The sequence below is a fragment of the Dromiciops gliroides genome, chromosome 4, assembly GCF_019393635.1.
Source record: "Dromiciops gliroides isolate mDroGli1 chromosome 4, mDroGli1.pri, whole genome shotgun sequence".
Lineage (NCBI taxonomy): Eukaryota > Metazoa > Chordata > Mammalia > Microbiotheria > Microbiotheriidae > Dromiciops > Dromiciops gliroides.
Genome location: NC_057864.1, coordinates 66,688,517 through 66,705,903, shown reverse-complemented (window position 1 = coordinate 66,705,903; position 17,387 = coordinate 66,688,517). Strand labels below are relative to the sequence as shown.

At 40.1% G+C, this 17,387-nt stretch overlaps 1 protein-coding gene across 1 annotated transcript in view; it reads right to left on the bottom strand.

Annotated features, from left to right (window-relative positions):
• TNN (tenascin N) overlaps positions 1–17,387 on the bottom strand; it is a 77,232-nt gene that overhangs the window by 46,899 nt on the left and 12,946 nt on the right. Inside the window, exons 6-8 of the mRNA XM_044005378.1 lie at positions 4,291–4,554; positions 2,095–2,358; positions 96–359 (exon numbers count right to left, since the gene is read on the bottom strand). Of these exons, the coding sequence (XP_043861313.1) occupies positions 96–359; positions 2,095–2,358; positions 4,291–4,554 (792 nt within the window). The remainder of the gene's footprint in view (positions 1–95; positions 360–2,094; positions 2,359–4,290; positions 4,555–17,387) is intronic.

Sequence of the window (17,387 nt, the reverse complement as noted above, 5' to 3'; positions counted from 1 at the left end):
ACATCACAGGATTGTTACCAAGAAAGCACACTGAACTATAAAGCTAATATAAAAAGCAAACTGTTATTTGTAATGATATTGTTACTTTTGTTTACCTGTTGGGGCTTTGGTATTGGCTTTCTTACTCTCCCGGTCCCCCTTCACAGCCCAGACATAAACAGTGTAATCCATGCCTGGCTTCAGGTCTGTCAGGACAGTGGTGGTCTCGTCCTTCCCCACTGGTATCTCATTGGTCTCTCCATCAGCTGAGGTGTAGCGCACCATGTACCTGTCTATGACAGCCTGGACAGGATTCCAGGATATGGTGGCTGTGTCCTCTGTCACCCGATCAGTTACCAGATTCTTGGGGTCATCAATTTCTTTGAGAAAAAAGTTTGGAGAAGGATAAGCACTGGCACCAAATTGGCCATTGCCTTCAATCCATTCTTATGAGGATGGGGCAGAGATGGCAAGCTTCCCAAAATGTGGGATTTGAGAATCACAGAACATGAGAACTGGAAGGGACTTTATCCTTAAAGCATTATTCAGTCAGCAATGTTATTGCCTTCATGGACTGCGAGTGGGAAGGGGAGCTAAGGGAACAGATGGGTACTTCCAGGATGTACAGCTCCCCAAATTAGGGACAGAACAATTTCTTCTGAGTAACCTTTTCATCCAGCAAAACCACTGGTTCAATTGATATTTCTTATTTAAAGACCATCATAACCTAGCCACAACTTGTGTGTTTAGTCTCTTTGGACATTATTCCCCCTCCCACATGCTGCAATCTAGCCCCATACCATATGTGATTGCTCCTGTCTCCTTGTATAAAATGTACTCCCTTCTTATGTCTACCTCATGGAATTCTTCTCTTTCTTCAAGATAATAATAATTGCTAATATTTACATAGCACTTACTATGTACCAAGCACTGGGCTTTGCAATTATTATCTCATTTGATCCTCATAACAACACTGGGAGGTAGGTGCTATTTTTACCCCAATTTTAGAGATGAGAAAGCTGACAGAGCACCACATGAAGCTTTTCTTGACATTTCCCACTCCCTCACCATCAGCTGCTAGTGTCCTCCCTCCCAACTAACTTATACTTAACTACCTTGAATTAATTTGTGTTTATTCTCCTTATATTTAGTATGCATTTCCTCATATGGGTTTACTGTCTCACCCATTAGAATGCAAGCTCCCTGAGAAGAGGGATTATTTCATTTGCTATAGTTATATCCTCACAACCTAGCACAATGTGTGGCACATTTTTCAGTCGTGTCTGACTCTTCCTTACCCCCTTTTGGGGTATTCTTGGCAAAGATGCCGGAATGGTTTGCCATTTGCTTCTCCAGCTCATTTTACAGAGAAAGAAACTGAGGCAAACAGGGTGAAGTGACTTGCTTGGGGTCATACAGTTAGTAAGTATCTGAGGCCAGAGTTTGGCACATAATAGGTGCTTAATAAATACTTAATTAATTGACTTATTGATTGATTTTATGTAGGACTTCTTTGTGGAAATTATTACTTTCTTTTTGTAAGGGTCCTAGAAATGGTATACAAGAGTCTCAATAAGATAACCTTAATAAAAGTTTTACAAATCTCTTCAAGAGGGATTATTAATACAAAATGTCACTCATCCATATAAACAGACTTAGAGGCCATTTAAACACAACAGTGTGGCCAGTACCATGACCTGTGCTGCCAACTTGCTATTTTTCTCAGCTCTTTTAACACTTTTAAGCAGTAAATTATTCCAATTTGCTATCATAGATCCATAATCTTAAAATTGACCACCAGGTGGCCACCTATGAATGAGAAAATGGTGGGGGCAGGAAGCATTTGCTCCCATTGACAACAGTGTTGTGAAAAGACCACTCTATTTGCACTTAGAGAACAGGGATGTAAAACATCATTTCTGTCACTTAATAGTTTTGTGATCTTGGAAAAATTATTTCTCCTCTCAGCCTTGATTTGTTTGTTTTTTAAATTGGGACAATAAAACTCATTAGCCACAGCTTCTTCTTCTTCTTCTTTTTTTTTTTTTAAGCACACTGTGGACAGAAAAGTGTTACCTAATGTGAGCTAGTAATGGCACCATTTCCTTCTGTTACCTGTTGGGGCTTTGGTGTTGGCTTTCTTGCTCTCCTGGTCCCCTTTTTCAGCCCAGACATAGACAGTATAATCCATGCCTGGCCTCAAGCCGGTTAGTAGAGTAGTAGTCTTGTCTTTCTCCACTGGCATGTCCTTGGTCTCTCCATCAGCAGAGGCATAGCGCACCAGGTACCTGTCTATGACAGCCTGAACTGGGTCCCAGGAGATGGTGGCTGTATCCTCAGTTACACGTTCAGTTACCAGATTGGTTGGGCTGTCGATTTCTTTAAGATAAATATCCGGGAAGAGAAGTTTAATGTTTCTAATTCTGAAAGGCTAGCATATACACAAATAAATATTATCTGGCTAAAAAAATGTCTATGTCCATTTAGCTACACAGCAACAGCATTTTCCCAACCTAAAATCAGGACACGTGGCCGGAGGAAAGACAGTCTCACAAATACCAGGACATGTGGTTTTTTCCAAAACCTCATCAGAAGTTCTTTCTTTTCATAAAACAAGGACCATGCCAAAAAAACCCAGGATATATTCCCCTTAATTACATGCCAAGAGTTGTGGTGGTTTAAGCCTTTAACCCAGTGGTCTGAAATTCCAAGTGAGTTAATATCCTATAATCAGAATTAGGTCTTTTAGATAAAGTCAACATCCCATTTTAACTGCTAGAACTTTGTCCTTAAATTGTCTTCTTAAAAAGTTTCAATCAATCACAAGTTTCTTCTGCTCCTTATTTTTATGTAGTGTACTATTTTAGTTCCTGTTCTTTGAACTTCAAAGACATTTTAATTCAATGATTCATAATTTCATTAGCATGGATAATCCTGCCACCACTATAGATTGCAAACCCTCCAGACCTTAGCACACAGTCTTAGTGAGTTTCTGTGGCTAAAAAAAAATCAGCATCTATTGGCTAACCATTTGCTGATAAGCCTCTACAAAATAGGTATTCATTGCCAAGCAACATGAAGATAATTTTGATCAAGTACTTGGACAAGCAGAACCATGAACAATTGGAAGAGATCAGGAAAGGCCTCCTGTAAGAGAAGATGCTTCAGTAGAGCCTTGGATAGAACCCCAAAGTATTAAAAAGAAACAGATCAGTCAAAAAGCAGAACTAGGCCAGTCCATATTAAAAGACTACTCTGGAAAGTGGGTTCTGCCTAAATGGTAGCCACACAGCATTTGAAATACTGTTTCTCATGCCAAATGCCAATTCCTATTCAAAATCAAACACTGAGCTTACAATTTACGTTGATGGAAGAGAGAAATGCATTAACTAGAATGAACCTGTTTTCAACAGCCACCTGTCAAAAAGACCAGGTTGTTGTTTTTTTGTTTTGTTCATCTTTGGAAACATGAGTGATCTCCCTAAGCAGGCTGCCCTGGATTAATGGATAGCACCAACGAGAGTGGAGGGTTGAACAGAGAAAGAATCACATTGCTGCTCAAGAGTGAAGTCTTGTGGTGTCCATGGGCCTCACAGTTGACTAAATGTCTATAGGAAGGATGTGTGTAGGATTTCCGAAAGCTTAAAGGCATATTCAGTACATTTGTTTCTGTCACATTGGAATGCCAACCACCTCCTTGCTCTCTGAAAAAGGCCTATATTCTATGCACAGTACCCACTAGTCACTGCAAACCAAGATAAGCTTTCAACTGTTTTGTCAGCCAAATGTTTCAAGCTTTCATGTCCAGAAATGAAAATTAGAAAGTGTCAGCTAATTCTAGGAAAACGCTGCATGAACTTACCGTCCAATTAAGTGTGACCTACAATATGAGGGGAAGAAAAACAACTATGTATGTGCTAAAGCTTATCTGAGGCTAAAAAGGCAAAATTCAATTAAGAAAAGAAATCACGTTTGTTTCTCTGAATATTTTGACACCCCAGCTGTCAAAACTGAGTACCAGCCTCATGATGCCAGATCACCCTTCTCCCTCAGGGAGTTTCTCAGTTTTTATTTCCTTCTCTCCTTGTGAGAGTCAGTGTAATACAGTTCTCTAAATATGAAATCTTGAACCATGGGGATCCAAAACTATATACACATGGACAAATCACAACCTCTCCAAGCCTCAGTTTCCTCATCTGTAAAATGGGCCTAAAAGTGACTGTACCTCATAGGATTATTGTGAGGATCAAGTGAAATAAGGACTGTAAAAGCACCTCTTAAAGTCACCATATGCATTTCAGCTGTCGTTACCTGTCAAGGCCTTGGTGTTGGCTTTCTTGCTTTCTTGGTTCCCCTTCTCAGCCCATACATGGACAGTGTACTCCATGCCAGGATTCAAGCCCGTCAGAACGGTGCTGCTCTTATCCTTCCCCACCTTCGTAGACTTGACCTCTCCATCAGCAGAGGTGTAGCGCACCACGTACTTATCTATGAGGGCCTGAACAGGATCCCAGGAGACCGTAGCCGTATCCTCCGTCACTCTATCAGTCACCACGTTGGTGGGACTGTCAATCCCTTCAAAAAAATATTTGAATGAGAAAGTTAGCACCAGGGGCATCTTTTGGGGCTATCTTTGGGCGAGATGGGCTGGCACAAAAACGTTCCTTGTCTTGCCATTTTTGTCCTTATTTGAAAACTTGTAGGAGGTCAGTGTATGCTTTCCCCTCCTCCCATTTGTTTAACTCCTTTCATAAGGTACCTAGCACTGTCCCATACCTAGATAGGTGCCAAGGGCAGCTAAAAGGCACAGTCAATACAGGACAGGATTTCAAGTCAGGAAGGCCTGAGCTCAAATCTGGCCTCAGATTTAGCAACTGTGTGCTCCTGGGCAAGTCACTTAACCCCTCTCTGCTTCAGTTTCTTCATCTAAAAAAATGAGGCTAATAGCAAAGCCTGACTTTCAGGGTTATTGTTAAGGGCCAAATGAGAAAACATATGGAGAACTCTTTGCAATTTTTAAAGTGCTATTTAAATGGGCTTCTTAGGGGCAGCTAAGTGGCACAGTGGATAGAGCACCGGCCCTGGAGTCAGGAGTACCTGAGTTCAAATCCCACCTCAGACACTTAACACTTACTAGCTGTGTGACCCTAGGCAAGTCACTTAACCCCAAAACAAAAAATAAATGGGCTTCTTATAGGGACCCAATGGCTAAAAAAAAAAAAGTACTGCAGCAACTACTCATACTATGATAGGGAACCCCAGAAAGTCTCTGGGGGAACTTCCAAGGGAAACCTCCTGAGAATCGTGGCCGCACTAGGCGGAGCCTCAACAACTGCTCTCAGAAAGCTGGGATCACCAACATCTTTCACAGTACATGTCAGAGATGATCAGGGCAGCCTCCTGGTTTGCTGGGGTGGGTTACCCCCTTGTGCTTCTGCTCCTTTCTGCAGGAAAAGGTCTCTGACTCTTTCCTGCACGTCAAAACCATGCCTTGCTTAGATGACATAGAAATTCCTTATGGCTGATTCCCATGATTAGGGGATTGTATCCAAGATTCCTGGTGACACATTTAGAAAGAGCTGCCCACCTGGTGAGTTATAAGAGTAGCAGAGGAGAAATAGCTCCTCCATTAAGAGATTCTTTTCGAAAATAATAAATGTTGGAGAAGCTGTGGGAAAATTGGAACACTAATCCATTGTTGGTGGAGCTGTGAACTGATCCAACCATTCTGAAGAGCAATTTGGAATTATGCCCAAAGGGCGATAAAGCTGTGCATACCCTTTGACCCAGCAATACCACTTTTGGGTCTTTTTCCCAAAGAGATCATGGAAGGGGGAAAGGGACCCACATGTACAAAAATATTTATAGCTGCTCTTTATGTGGTGGCAAGGAATTGGAAGTTGAGGGGGTGCCCATCAATTGGGGAATGGCTGGACAAGTTGTGGCATATGAATACAATGGAATACTATTGTGCTATAAGAAACGATGAGCACGAGGAGTTCAGAGAAACCTGGAGGGTCTTGCATGGGCTGATGATGAGTGAGATGAGCAGAACTAGAAGAACACTGTACACAGTAACATCAACACTGAGTGTTGATCTACTGTGATGGACTGTATTCTTCTCACCAGTGCAATGGTACAGAAGAGTTCCAGGGAACTCGTGATGGAGGAGGATCTCCAAATCCAGGGAAAAAAAAAAAAAAAAGAACTGCGGAGTATAGATGCTGAATGAACCATACTATTTCTTTTGGTTTTGATGCTGTTGGTTTTTTTTCTATTTTGAGGTTTTTCATCATTGCTCTGATTTTTTCTCTTATAACGTGACTAATGCAGAAATAGGATTAATGTTATTATGTGTATATCTATATCTATATCTATATATATAACCTATATCAGATTACCTGCTGTCTAGGGGAGGGAGGAGGGAGGGGAGGAAGGGAGGGAGAAAAATCTGAAATTGTAAAGCTTGTATAAACAAAAGTTGAGAACTATCTTTACATGTAAAGGGAAAAAAAAAAGAGATTCTTTTCCAGAAGTTTCTCTCCCCTGGACTCCGTATGTGTGGGGAGGATAGAGAAGAAGAATAGGGGATTTCTCTCCAGGGGAACTTCTGATTGGATTTGCTGCATCATTTCAAGAAGGCACATATTCTCCAACAAGAGGCCAGACACCAAAGGAAGAGGTCAGAGGGCATTCACAGCTCCACAAGAGCTGCTTCCCTCCAACAAATGAGGGGGTTCCCTTGATCATCTGTCTACCCTAGTAACTTCTTTCCATGCCTCTCCTCTTCAGTACTGGTGCTAAGGGGAAGCAGGCACATACCCAGGGCTTTGAGACATTAAGTTGGGGGAAGGGGGCTTGAATAAGAAACAAAAATGCTAGGAAGAACAGGAGAAAAGATCAGGACTTTATCTAAGTCTCAAATCTTTTCTTCATATGCACAGTCCTTTTTTTTTCTTTTCTTTTCTTCTTTGCAGGGAAATGAGTGTTAAGTGACTTGCCCAAAGTCACACAGCTAGTAAGTGTCTGAGGCCAAATTTGAACTCAGGTCTTCCTGAATCTAAGGCTGGTGCTTTATCCACTGTGCCACCTAGCTACCCTCCACATGCACGGTCTTGATCTAGGTGCTTACCTACCTTACCCAAATCATGACACCCCATTCCCAAATCTTCCCCACATCCCCAGGGACTACAGGAATTCTACTTAATGGGGAAGAATCCTGTATGCTTTGGGTATCCAACTACAGGGTGAAAGGGATAAAATGAGATATGGGAATACCAACTGAGCTGGTACAAATGAAAAGGAAAATGTACTCCCTTTCCCTTTTCTTTCCTCCTCTCTCTAATCTAAAGATGGTTATGGAAAAGAGCTATCTCCATTTGGCAATATGTCCCATTCCCAAAACCCAGGAATAATTATCTGGCAATAAATAGATGTGGAAAGGTGGATCATTTAGGGTATTTATATGATAGAATCTTCAAGGAGAAAGGTCATTGCCTGAAAAGGCAAGCTCAGCAGCTCTAAAACCACCCAGCATTATATCAAAAAGCTGTGGGTATGATTAAGCAAAATTTCCATTCCAGATCCAAAGGCTGGATACTCATTGAGTAGCTATGGATTCCTGGCCAAGTCGGAGATGAGTAACAGCTGCAGGAGCTGCTAGACAGACTTCTCCCCCATATCCTTCTGCTTGGACCTCCTCCTCACATTAAAGAGATAGCGTCCTACCATTCGAAATCACAGACTTAAGCTGGGACCTGCCTCTGATCAGTCTAGAGGAAAAAACCCAAAGGCTAAGCCATGAGACCAACCCTTAGATTTCAAGCTTTCATTTTAATATAGGAAGACCCCACTTCTTCAAGGAATAGGGATAGGGTTTAGACATGGAATTTCACTGATATAGGTAACTCCTTGATGAGGAACTCTCTTAACCCAAACACATTATCACTTTCACTAAAACTTATATTTTCAAAGAATTGCCTAGAGAGCTGAGAGTTTAAATGACTTACCCAGAAAGAAACCCAATTTATAAAAATTTGAATTTAACTAACAGACAAGTTAGGATAGACTTGTGACATTACAAAGGGATGTATCCCAAGGTTCTCATAGTGAAAGATTGGACTAAGTCTACACATTGCCAATGGCAATGCCAAGCAGCATATGCCCACAGGCAAGAAGGCCTGAGTTAACATGCTTGTCCCATATTTGTCTTTTAACTCTTTTCTGTTAGGCGATAATAAATTGCAGGGGCTAATCTTGGAATATCAGGGATTCAAGGGGGAGGGGAGTTTCTTGTCCTAGGCCACTAGGAAATAAATGTGGAAGTAAAGGATACTACAGGCCTCTAATTAAAATTGTTTCTTTCTGAAAGTGTATAGCAGTATTTTAGGCCAAGGTTTCAGCTGAGCCCAAAGCTAGAGACAGCAGTGACCATGGCCAAGCATTAAAGGCCTATGCTCCAAGTGACAAGAGGTGGCATCATATGCCATGCCAGTCTGAGGATATTGCATCAAGGCAAAGGAAGGGAATAGCACTGAAGGGGAAAGTTGCCCTTGACCACATGGGTTCCCATTAGTTTTCTCCGCTTGTAAATTCTTTGGGTATCTACTCTTCCCATTGACTGGGTATCCATGTGTATCCCAGCTTTAGGGATATGTTTTGCTGTTACTTTTCTTCCTATGTCATTTTGCTTTTGCCTTTGCTTTTAATAGTTTCCTTTGACTATCAAAAAGTAAATATAGGGGCAGCTAGGTGGCACAATGGATAAAGCACCAGCCCTGGATTCAGGAGGACCTGAGTTCAAATCCAGCCTCAAACAGTTGACACTTACTAGCTGTGTGACCCTGGGCAAGTCACTTAACCCTTATTGCCCCACCAAAAAAAAAAAAAGTAAAGATAGATGGAGACTCATGAGCTATATGTTTATGCATTAGTGTTGACTAAAAGAGTACCTTGAACCCGGGGAAGTAGCCTACTGAAGGACCCGACCTATAATTTCAGGTTGTGGGAGTAGCTGCTGGGGATGCTACGGGTGTATTTCCTGTGTTCCCACCCCAAAACTGATAACTTTCCCCCCACAGATTTGTTATGTTTCATTGTGTCTTTTTTTTTTCATTGTGTCTTAAAGACAGTTACTTGTTTTTCACTTGTTTCCTACCTTCAGTTCACAGAGTAGTAATTCAGTGGCTGAAAATTTAAATTCTGACCCCCAAGAAAACTGTCAAGATGATTCTACCACTAAATATTATTTATGAATCATTGAAAAATAGAGAACACCCGCATGGGTCAGCTCCTCCTCTAAAATGAGAATTGCATGAACTGCCGATGCCACCTCAACTTTGTTTTCATCATCCTATTCTCCTAACCAAACAAACAGGAAGTGGTCAGGAAGATAACGTGGAAATTTGCAAGCTGGCTGCCCCCAAGGATTGCCTTTTTGCTCATTCTTATCATTGCATGTAAAGTATGGATTCTAAGAACAATTGCTCCATCACACCCAAGCAAAAAATATAAACCCAGGCCTGGCAGCACTGTGATTAGTAAAGGCCTGCAAGAGGATTCACTGTTAGATCTCACTGACCAAAAGTTAGAGGAAAGAAAACCTGACTTTCTTGAACGGGTTCTCCAACTAATCATTTATTGGTATGCCTTGTGACAGCTGGGCCACCATGGTAACTGAATTCAGTAGCAGCTTTATTTTCTGAGTTGCCAACAGATTTTTTTTAAATCTTATGTAGATCTGGCCTACTTACAGAGCCCTCCTTCAGCCTGATCATGAATCTAAAGTAGCAGTACAACTTCTACAATGTCTTGAGCATTGTTTTGTCATTATACATGCAGGCAGAGCTAGGTAGGATAAACCTTTTGTTATCCTGGGTAAGGCTGGAAAAATCCAGCTATTTTTTTGAAAAAGTGTATTTCCCTGTTACTATTTTTGAATCTTTACCACAATGCCCGGCATTTGACATCCCTAAATAAATATCTACATACTATGGAAAGTAAACTCTCCACATAGAGAGTGAACTCTCCATAGCACATGGGTATTTATTTGATTGTGGCATAAAAAACATATGTATTCATCAAACATAATATTAACTAGGATTAGGTTATATTATTTGTTATTATCTTGAACAGATAGTAACAATTGGAGGTAGCCATCGGGCTAATTAACGATTCTACCAGTGTTGTATGGATATGAGACATGGAGCAATACAGTCTCAGAAGAATTTAAAATTAATATATCACTAAAAGACAATGGTAGCTGTGAGTAGGCAGCAGCAAATTATGAAGAGGAAATTATGAAAGGGAGTAAAGGATATTGTCAAAGAAATATATGAGTGGGGAAAAAAACCTTGTTTAAAAAAAAAGAAATATATGAGTGAAAAAAAAAGATGAGAGAACGAGGAATAATTGATAGACAGTATATGTCCTCCATTATTATTCTCACAATGACCAAAAAAACCCATTGGGCGTATTCTCCAATAAATAAATGGTCAAAGCTATTAAAAACCTTATGGAAAAAATGCTCTAAATTATAATAATTAGAGAAATGCAAATTAAATCAGCATTGAGGTTCCCACTACCAGTAAACCATGTTCTTGCCCAGAGACCCCAGTCAACTACAACTGAGTCAATAGATACTTTCCCCCCTTTGATTCCTCTGGACCCTTTGTTGTAGTGAACAGATGTGGGTCTCTGGCTGGTATGAGTCAGACCAACTTCTTGTTGGTGAGCAATAAAAGACAAAAAATTAACATTTCTCATTTTAAAGGATTTATCTCTGGTCACCAGTTCTTAAGCTCTGACACCAGCCTTGAATGTCAAAGTGTAGGGCGAGGAGAACAGGATCTATTTGAAAAGAGGAGGGGTTTCTTTAGTGAAGAAAATGTCTGAAAAGGTTGTTCGGGGTTTTTTTTTTGGGGGGGGTGAGGCAATTGGGGTTAAGTGACTTGCCCAGGGTCACACAGCTAGTAAATGTCAAGTGTCTGAGGTCAAATTTGAACTCAGGTCCTCCTGAATCCAGGGCTGGTGCTTTATCCACTGTACCACCTAACTGCCCCTCGAGTTTTTTTAGGTGAATGGTTTGATTAAAACTTTCCCTCTGCAAAATATGTTTTTAAGTTGTATGGTTATTTTTTTAACTTAAGCTTAGTTAAATCTTTGTTAAATAAAAAATAATGTCCTTTAAAGGTGAGTATTCAATGATAAAATTCCCTGGGTGCATACCCTAATGAAATGTACACTGCCTGCCTATTGCTGAGAAGTCAGTTGGTTGGTGAACATAACAGGGAGGACTGTTTTCTCTTTCAACATTCTTTCCCTGCATTCCTTTGGTATAATATCAGGCATTGGGGTTCTGTACATATATATTCCCCTTTCTATGATCTGTAGGTTCATGTGGTCTGGATTCTTCAACCACACCTGAAGGATTGGGAGGGCACCAAGGAGAAGGTTTTGAAACATGACTGGAGGTAGACAGCTCTGGCTAGGAATGTAACCTTTTCCTTTTGTTTTCCTTATGTTTAACAATGTGTGGCCAAAAGATGTTGAGTATCTGAGTCCTGTGAATGAAGGAGTTCAAATCTGACCTCATATATTTATGAGCTCTGTGACCCTGAGCAAGTCACTTAATCTCTCCCAGCCTGTTTCCTGATATGTAAAATGTACCTACTTCCCAGGGTTGTTTTAAGAATAAAGTAAGATAATATTTGTAAAGAGCTATGGAAATGATAGTTATTTGTCAGTCTTTGGTTCTCTCACTATCATAGAAACCCTCTTTTGGAGGTTTCAGTTTATCACTGCTCTTCCTAAAATGCTCTCCACAGAACTGAACACAAGGATTTATCTATGATCTGACCAGGGAAGAGAATAGCTCGAGTATCACTTCTCTAGTCTTGAACTCTGTCTGTGTCTTTCTTAATGTAGACTGGGATAATAGTTTAGGGTGTTTTGTTTTTAGTTGTCATGTCACTGTTGAGTAGTGTTGAAATTCTAGCCCACTAACATCTCTCCCCACCAGTTGTTTCTACTACCAAACAGTAATGTCTAGCCATGCATCGCCCATCCTATACTTGTTTTTGTTTTGTTTTGTTTTGTTTTGTTTTGTTTTGTTTTTTAGTGAGGCAATTGGGGTTAAGTGACTTGCCCAGGGTCACACAGCTAGTAAGTGTTAAGTGTCTGAGGCCGGATTTGAACTCAGGTACTCCTGACTCCAGGGCCGGTGCTCTATCCACTGCGCCATCTAGCTGCCCTCCATCCTATACTTGTAAAGTAGATTTTTTTTAACCCGAGTGAAAAAACTTCATAGCTTATGGGGAATTATTTTCTTGAGGGTGTGGTAAACCCCTATGTCCTTTTCCAAATTGTAACGATTGGAATGACGCCACCTGCTGGATACTTACTGTAGAAGAGTTCTGCCCATGAAGCGAAGGTCTTTGAGGGCAAGACCAGGAGTCTTTTCTTTGGCGGGAGGAAGTGACACGGACTAGTGGGAGGAGGAAGGAAGAGACCGGCGCTGACTCTGGGGCTCTTTCCTGAGGACGCTGGCGGAGAAGGGAGCTAAAAATGTGCTCTCCCTTTAATAGATAGAAATCTAGGCCTTTCTCTCTCTCTTTACCAAATTCTTATTCTCCTTAATAAATGCTTAAAAGTCTAACTCTTGCTGAAGCTTATAATTTATTGGCGACCACTCATTAGATATTTTAGACAGACTAGCTAGAATTTTAACCCTTAACAAAATGATATGAGATTCTAGCTCTTTTATTTCAATCATTTTTCACCCTTTGTGACCTTATTTGAGATTTGCTTGGCAAAGATACAGAAGTGGTTGGCTATTTCCTCCTCCAGTTCATTTTACAGTTAAGCAAACTGAGGCAAATAGGGTACCTTGCCCAGAATCACACAGCTAGTAAGTGTACTAGGCTGAATTTCAACTCATGAAGATGAGTTTTCCTGATTTCAGGCCTGGCACTCTATCAGCTGCACCATCTAATTGCCCTGATTCTGCCTCTACTTCAGCCTAAACCAAGGTTTAGACACCTATAATGCATAGTATCAAAGTAGGCCAAAGGAGATAGCTAAAGTAGGTGCTAAATAAGACTTCCTTCTTTGTAACCCTCCAGGTCACCATTTAACCTCTTATGTACTTATCCTATATTCCTCCTTTGATTTAAGATATTTGCACTAAACCTTCCTAAGGTATTAAGCAGTAATTAAGATACTGATTTATAAAACTTAAATTAAATAAGTATAATGAGTTCTCTGAAATTTTGGGGCTGCACAAGAGAACCCTTTTAAAAGATACTCCTAAAAAATAAAAAATAAATAAATAAATAAAAGATACTCCTTAGGCCTTGTCAATGTTTGTTTGTTTTTTGTTTTGTTTTGGGGGGGTGGGGAAATGAGGGTTAAGTGACTTGCCCAGGGTCACACAGCTAGTAAGTGTCAAGTGTCTGAGGCTGGATTTGAACTCAAGTCCTCCTGAATCCAGGGCTGGTGCTTTATCCACTGCACCACCTAGCTGCCCCCTGGCCCTGTCAATGAATAAAAAACTTGGTAGGTACCTCTCAAAACTTGCCAACTCCTGACCTAGAGGGGTCATAAATAAGAAGCAAAAGTTAACTATATCTCTGTCTGACTGACTAGAGGGATTCTAGTATAAGGTATATACAACTTAAAAAGCAGGAAAGGGTCAAGGATAGGAATACATTTTTATAGCAGACTTTCTAGAAGGCCAAGAAGAAAGAACAATGTCATCTCATCATAGACTCATCCAAATAAGGAAATATGTATGGTCCATTTTTAAGTTAGAAATAGAAAACAGATTTAATGTCAAAGCTGTTATCATCCTCTTTTACTACATGAAAGTATAAGAAAGGCAAAATTTTGAGATCCTGACATAGCACAAGTAAGTTATTGGGACAAGAAATTCATTAATTCACACTAGCGAGTTAATTCCCATTCATTAATTCACATCCTTCCTCATACTAAGTTATTGGAAAACTCAGGCGCATGTTTTAGGAACCATAAATTAAGGTACACTAGGGGGATTATCTGCCTGAAATTGAATCTGAGCCGACATGGTCTGATTGAAGTATTCTAAAGTCTATCCAAAGCCAGAGCTGTCAATACTATCTAAGCTGCTGATGGAGCCAGGGCAGGCTTGTGAGAACCAAAGTCATATATGAGAGATTAAGATAGAATTATAGCTTCTCATCTGGAAGTAGAGAGCAATGACATCATTGTGTCTCCTTAAGAAAATGTTTAAAGATTCCAAAAGTTTAAAAAGAAAAAAAAATGTGGTCTTGGACTGATTTTTTTCACATCATATTTCAGCTTTAAGGAACTCAAATGGCAGCTTTTTCTGAGTAGTTGGTGGTGGTTTGTGGGAGATTTTAATCAGAGATCATCTGAATGTGAACGGCCTATATGTGAGTCCTCAAGAAAAAGTCAATTATCAAAGAACTGTCTCCTAAGGTTCTGAGGGAGAAATTTCGCCAACCAGAAATATTGATCTGCATTTTTACTTGTTGTTCTGAGGACTGGCCTGGTTCTGAGTCTAGGTTTCATTTTTCTACAGGCAGATGCTAAACTGTCTTCTAATGAGTGGCAACTGTCAATCACACCCTTCCCTTTCATACTCTTGCTTTAATTTAACTAGTAATTCAAACAGAAAAATACCTGACCTATGCCGTTTGCTCTCTCATTCTTGCATGTATTACTTTTGAATTCCAGTGGATTTCCACTCCCTAGTCTGAGGACAAGTGGATGACAAAAGTGTGTAGAAAACTGACTTTTCGTATTAAAGAAAAAGAATTGGATTAGTATTCATTAATTACTGACTTTGTGTCTTTCTTCTCACATCCATTTTCATCTTTTTTATTGTGCAAATGAAAAATGTAATCCCAGTTTGTTTTGAATCCCATTATCTTTGCCATGCTTTTGAGATCTAGCTCCCTCCAGCTTTGTGATTCAACAAAAAGTCAATTGAACAAATATTAGTGAAGCCCCTCTTGTGCATATAACACCGTGCCCGGCAATATAGAGAGCACAAAGATGAATGAGATGTGGCCCCTCAGCTTGAGGAGTTTACAGTTTCATTGCAAAAACAGGACTTGAAAAGTGAAATGACAACAAAAGACAAAGTGAAGTTAATGCCCTGGGAATTCTGATCACTGTGGGTTAGAGCAGCTTCATGTAGTAAACAGAATGTGAGTGAGGCTTTGCAAAGTAGATAGTATTGGGATAAGGAAGCTTTCCAGGCCAGAGGAACAATTTGAGAAAAAGTAGTCAAAAATGAACGAGACATGTCTAAGGGACAGTGAAAAGACAAGCCTGACTATATTGGGAAACGATGGAAGATAAATTTGGAAAGGCATGGTGGGGCCAGATTATGAAGAGCCTTGAATGAAGTCATGAGGAGTGGGAAATGATGTGATCCATGACATGACGAGGGTACTGTTTAATGAAGATTAATCTGGCAGCAGAGAATAGACAGACTGCAGCATATGTCTAGTAATGACTTTTTTTTTTTTTGTGGGGCAATGAGGGTTAAGTGACTTGCCCAGGGTCACACAGATAGTAAGTGTCAAGTGTCTGAGGTTGGATTTGAACTCAGGTCCTCCTGAATTCAGGGCCAGTGCTTTATCCACTGCGCCACCTAGCTGCCCCCTAGTGATGACTTCTACATAAATGTGGCATAAAAGACATCATCCAAGACACGTATGACTGGAAAAGGAAGATGTTCCATCTTATATTTTCCATTGATTATGTAGTAAAAGCAAGGTACATTAGGTAAACAACCTGAGCATTAAATGGGCATTCAATAACTAGAGGAAATCCTCCAGTACTTTGGGTAGATCCTTCATAACTGGGCGTGGACAGGAATCATAGAAGATGAAAAGGTGTAGAGGGCTTTCAATTTGCACTGGTAGAGGAAGTATGTCCACACTGATTAGATCATGGATCCATAGAAATATCCAAATGGACTGGAGTGGGGAAAGACTGTAGAAAAAGTACAAACAGCTTACCAACTCATGAAAATGGCTCATTAGCCAAACTCCTACCCCAAATTTGATATTGTATTCATTATACTTCTTAAACAAACAAACAAAAATGAACAGAAAAAAAAGCATTCATTACTACTGGCCCTTTATAAAGTGACATATGTCCCACACGTACACTAAAGGGAGTCACTATAGCATTACTGAATTTTAACCCTGTATTGTATTCTATTCAAAACTAGCTATTGTGGGGCAGCTAGATGGTGCAGCGGATAAAGCACCGGCCCTGGTTTCAAGAAGACCTGAGTTCAAATTTGGCCTCAGACACTTGACACTTACTAGCTGTGTGACCCTGGGCAAGTCACTTAACCCTCACTGCTCCGCAAAAACAAAAAACAAAACAAAACACAACTAGCTATTGTAAGGCTAAAACTGACTAGAACTAAAAAGAGAGCTTTCTCAGAGGAAGGTTCTAGACTAGAACACTCTCTTCTTTCCTTGTGTCTTGCCACAGAGATTCATCTCAGTCCAATAGCACTATGTTCCAAATAAAAAATGTAGATCTCCTTATAATAATAATAATAATGACAAAAGTGATGGCAATGGTAATTGTGCCAACCTCCACACCCGGGGCCCATCATTTTCCATATTTTCCCATTTAACCTCAGTTTACATGAAATGTTTACAGCAGTTCTCTTAAATTATGACAGTTTGGTTACTTTGTTTAATGGATAAACAAGACAAGACCCTGGCAACTTTTGCAGCGTGTATCTTCATTCTTCTTTTAGCCACATTTCTCTTTCCTCCCTGCTGTCAATTTCTGATACAAGGCATTTGAATCAATTGTAGATGGATAAACTCATACAGCATAGAGAAGCAGTGGAGGGTAAAGCCAGTTTAAAGAAAACTTGACAAGACATCCACCAAAGCAAAGGAATCTTGGGGATATTAAAGGTAGAAAATGGACAGAGGAGAAAACAGAAGAAAAATGGAAAACATCTGTAAAGATGACCCTAACAAATTGTTTTCACAATCAAGGGACGGGGTAACCACACTTGGATTCTAATATTACAGTCCCAAATGTGTCTATAGTAGAGATAGAAGAGAACAAAAATGGCAAAACGAAAATGAGCTAGACCTAATGCATGTAGAGAAAATCTGATGGAGGCAACACAACTGTGAAGACATTGAGGGATTGATATGCAAAGTATCTGAAGAAAGGGAAGATAATTAAGGCCCAGCAGAAAAAAATCTCAAACCCAAAAAAAGCGGTGACTGAGAAAACATCAACAACTACCAACTTATATGCCTATTCTCCTGTACAAAATATTTGTGATTATCATTTATACCCAAACCCAGGCCATCCCTGATGAAGGTATTCTTGGTACAGAACAAACACATGTTTGC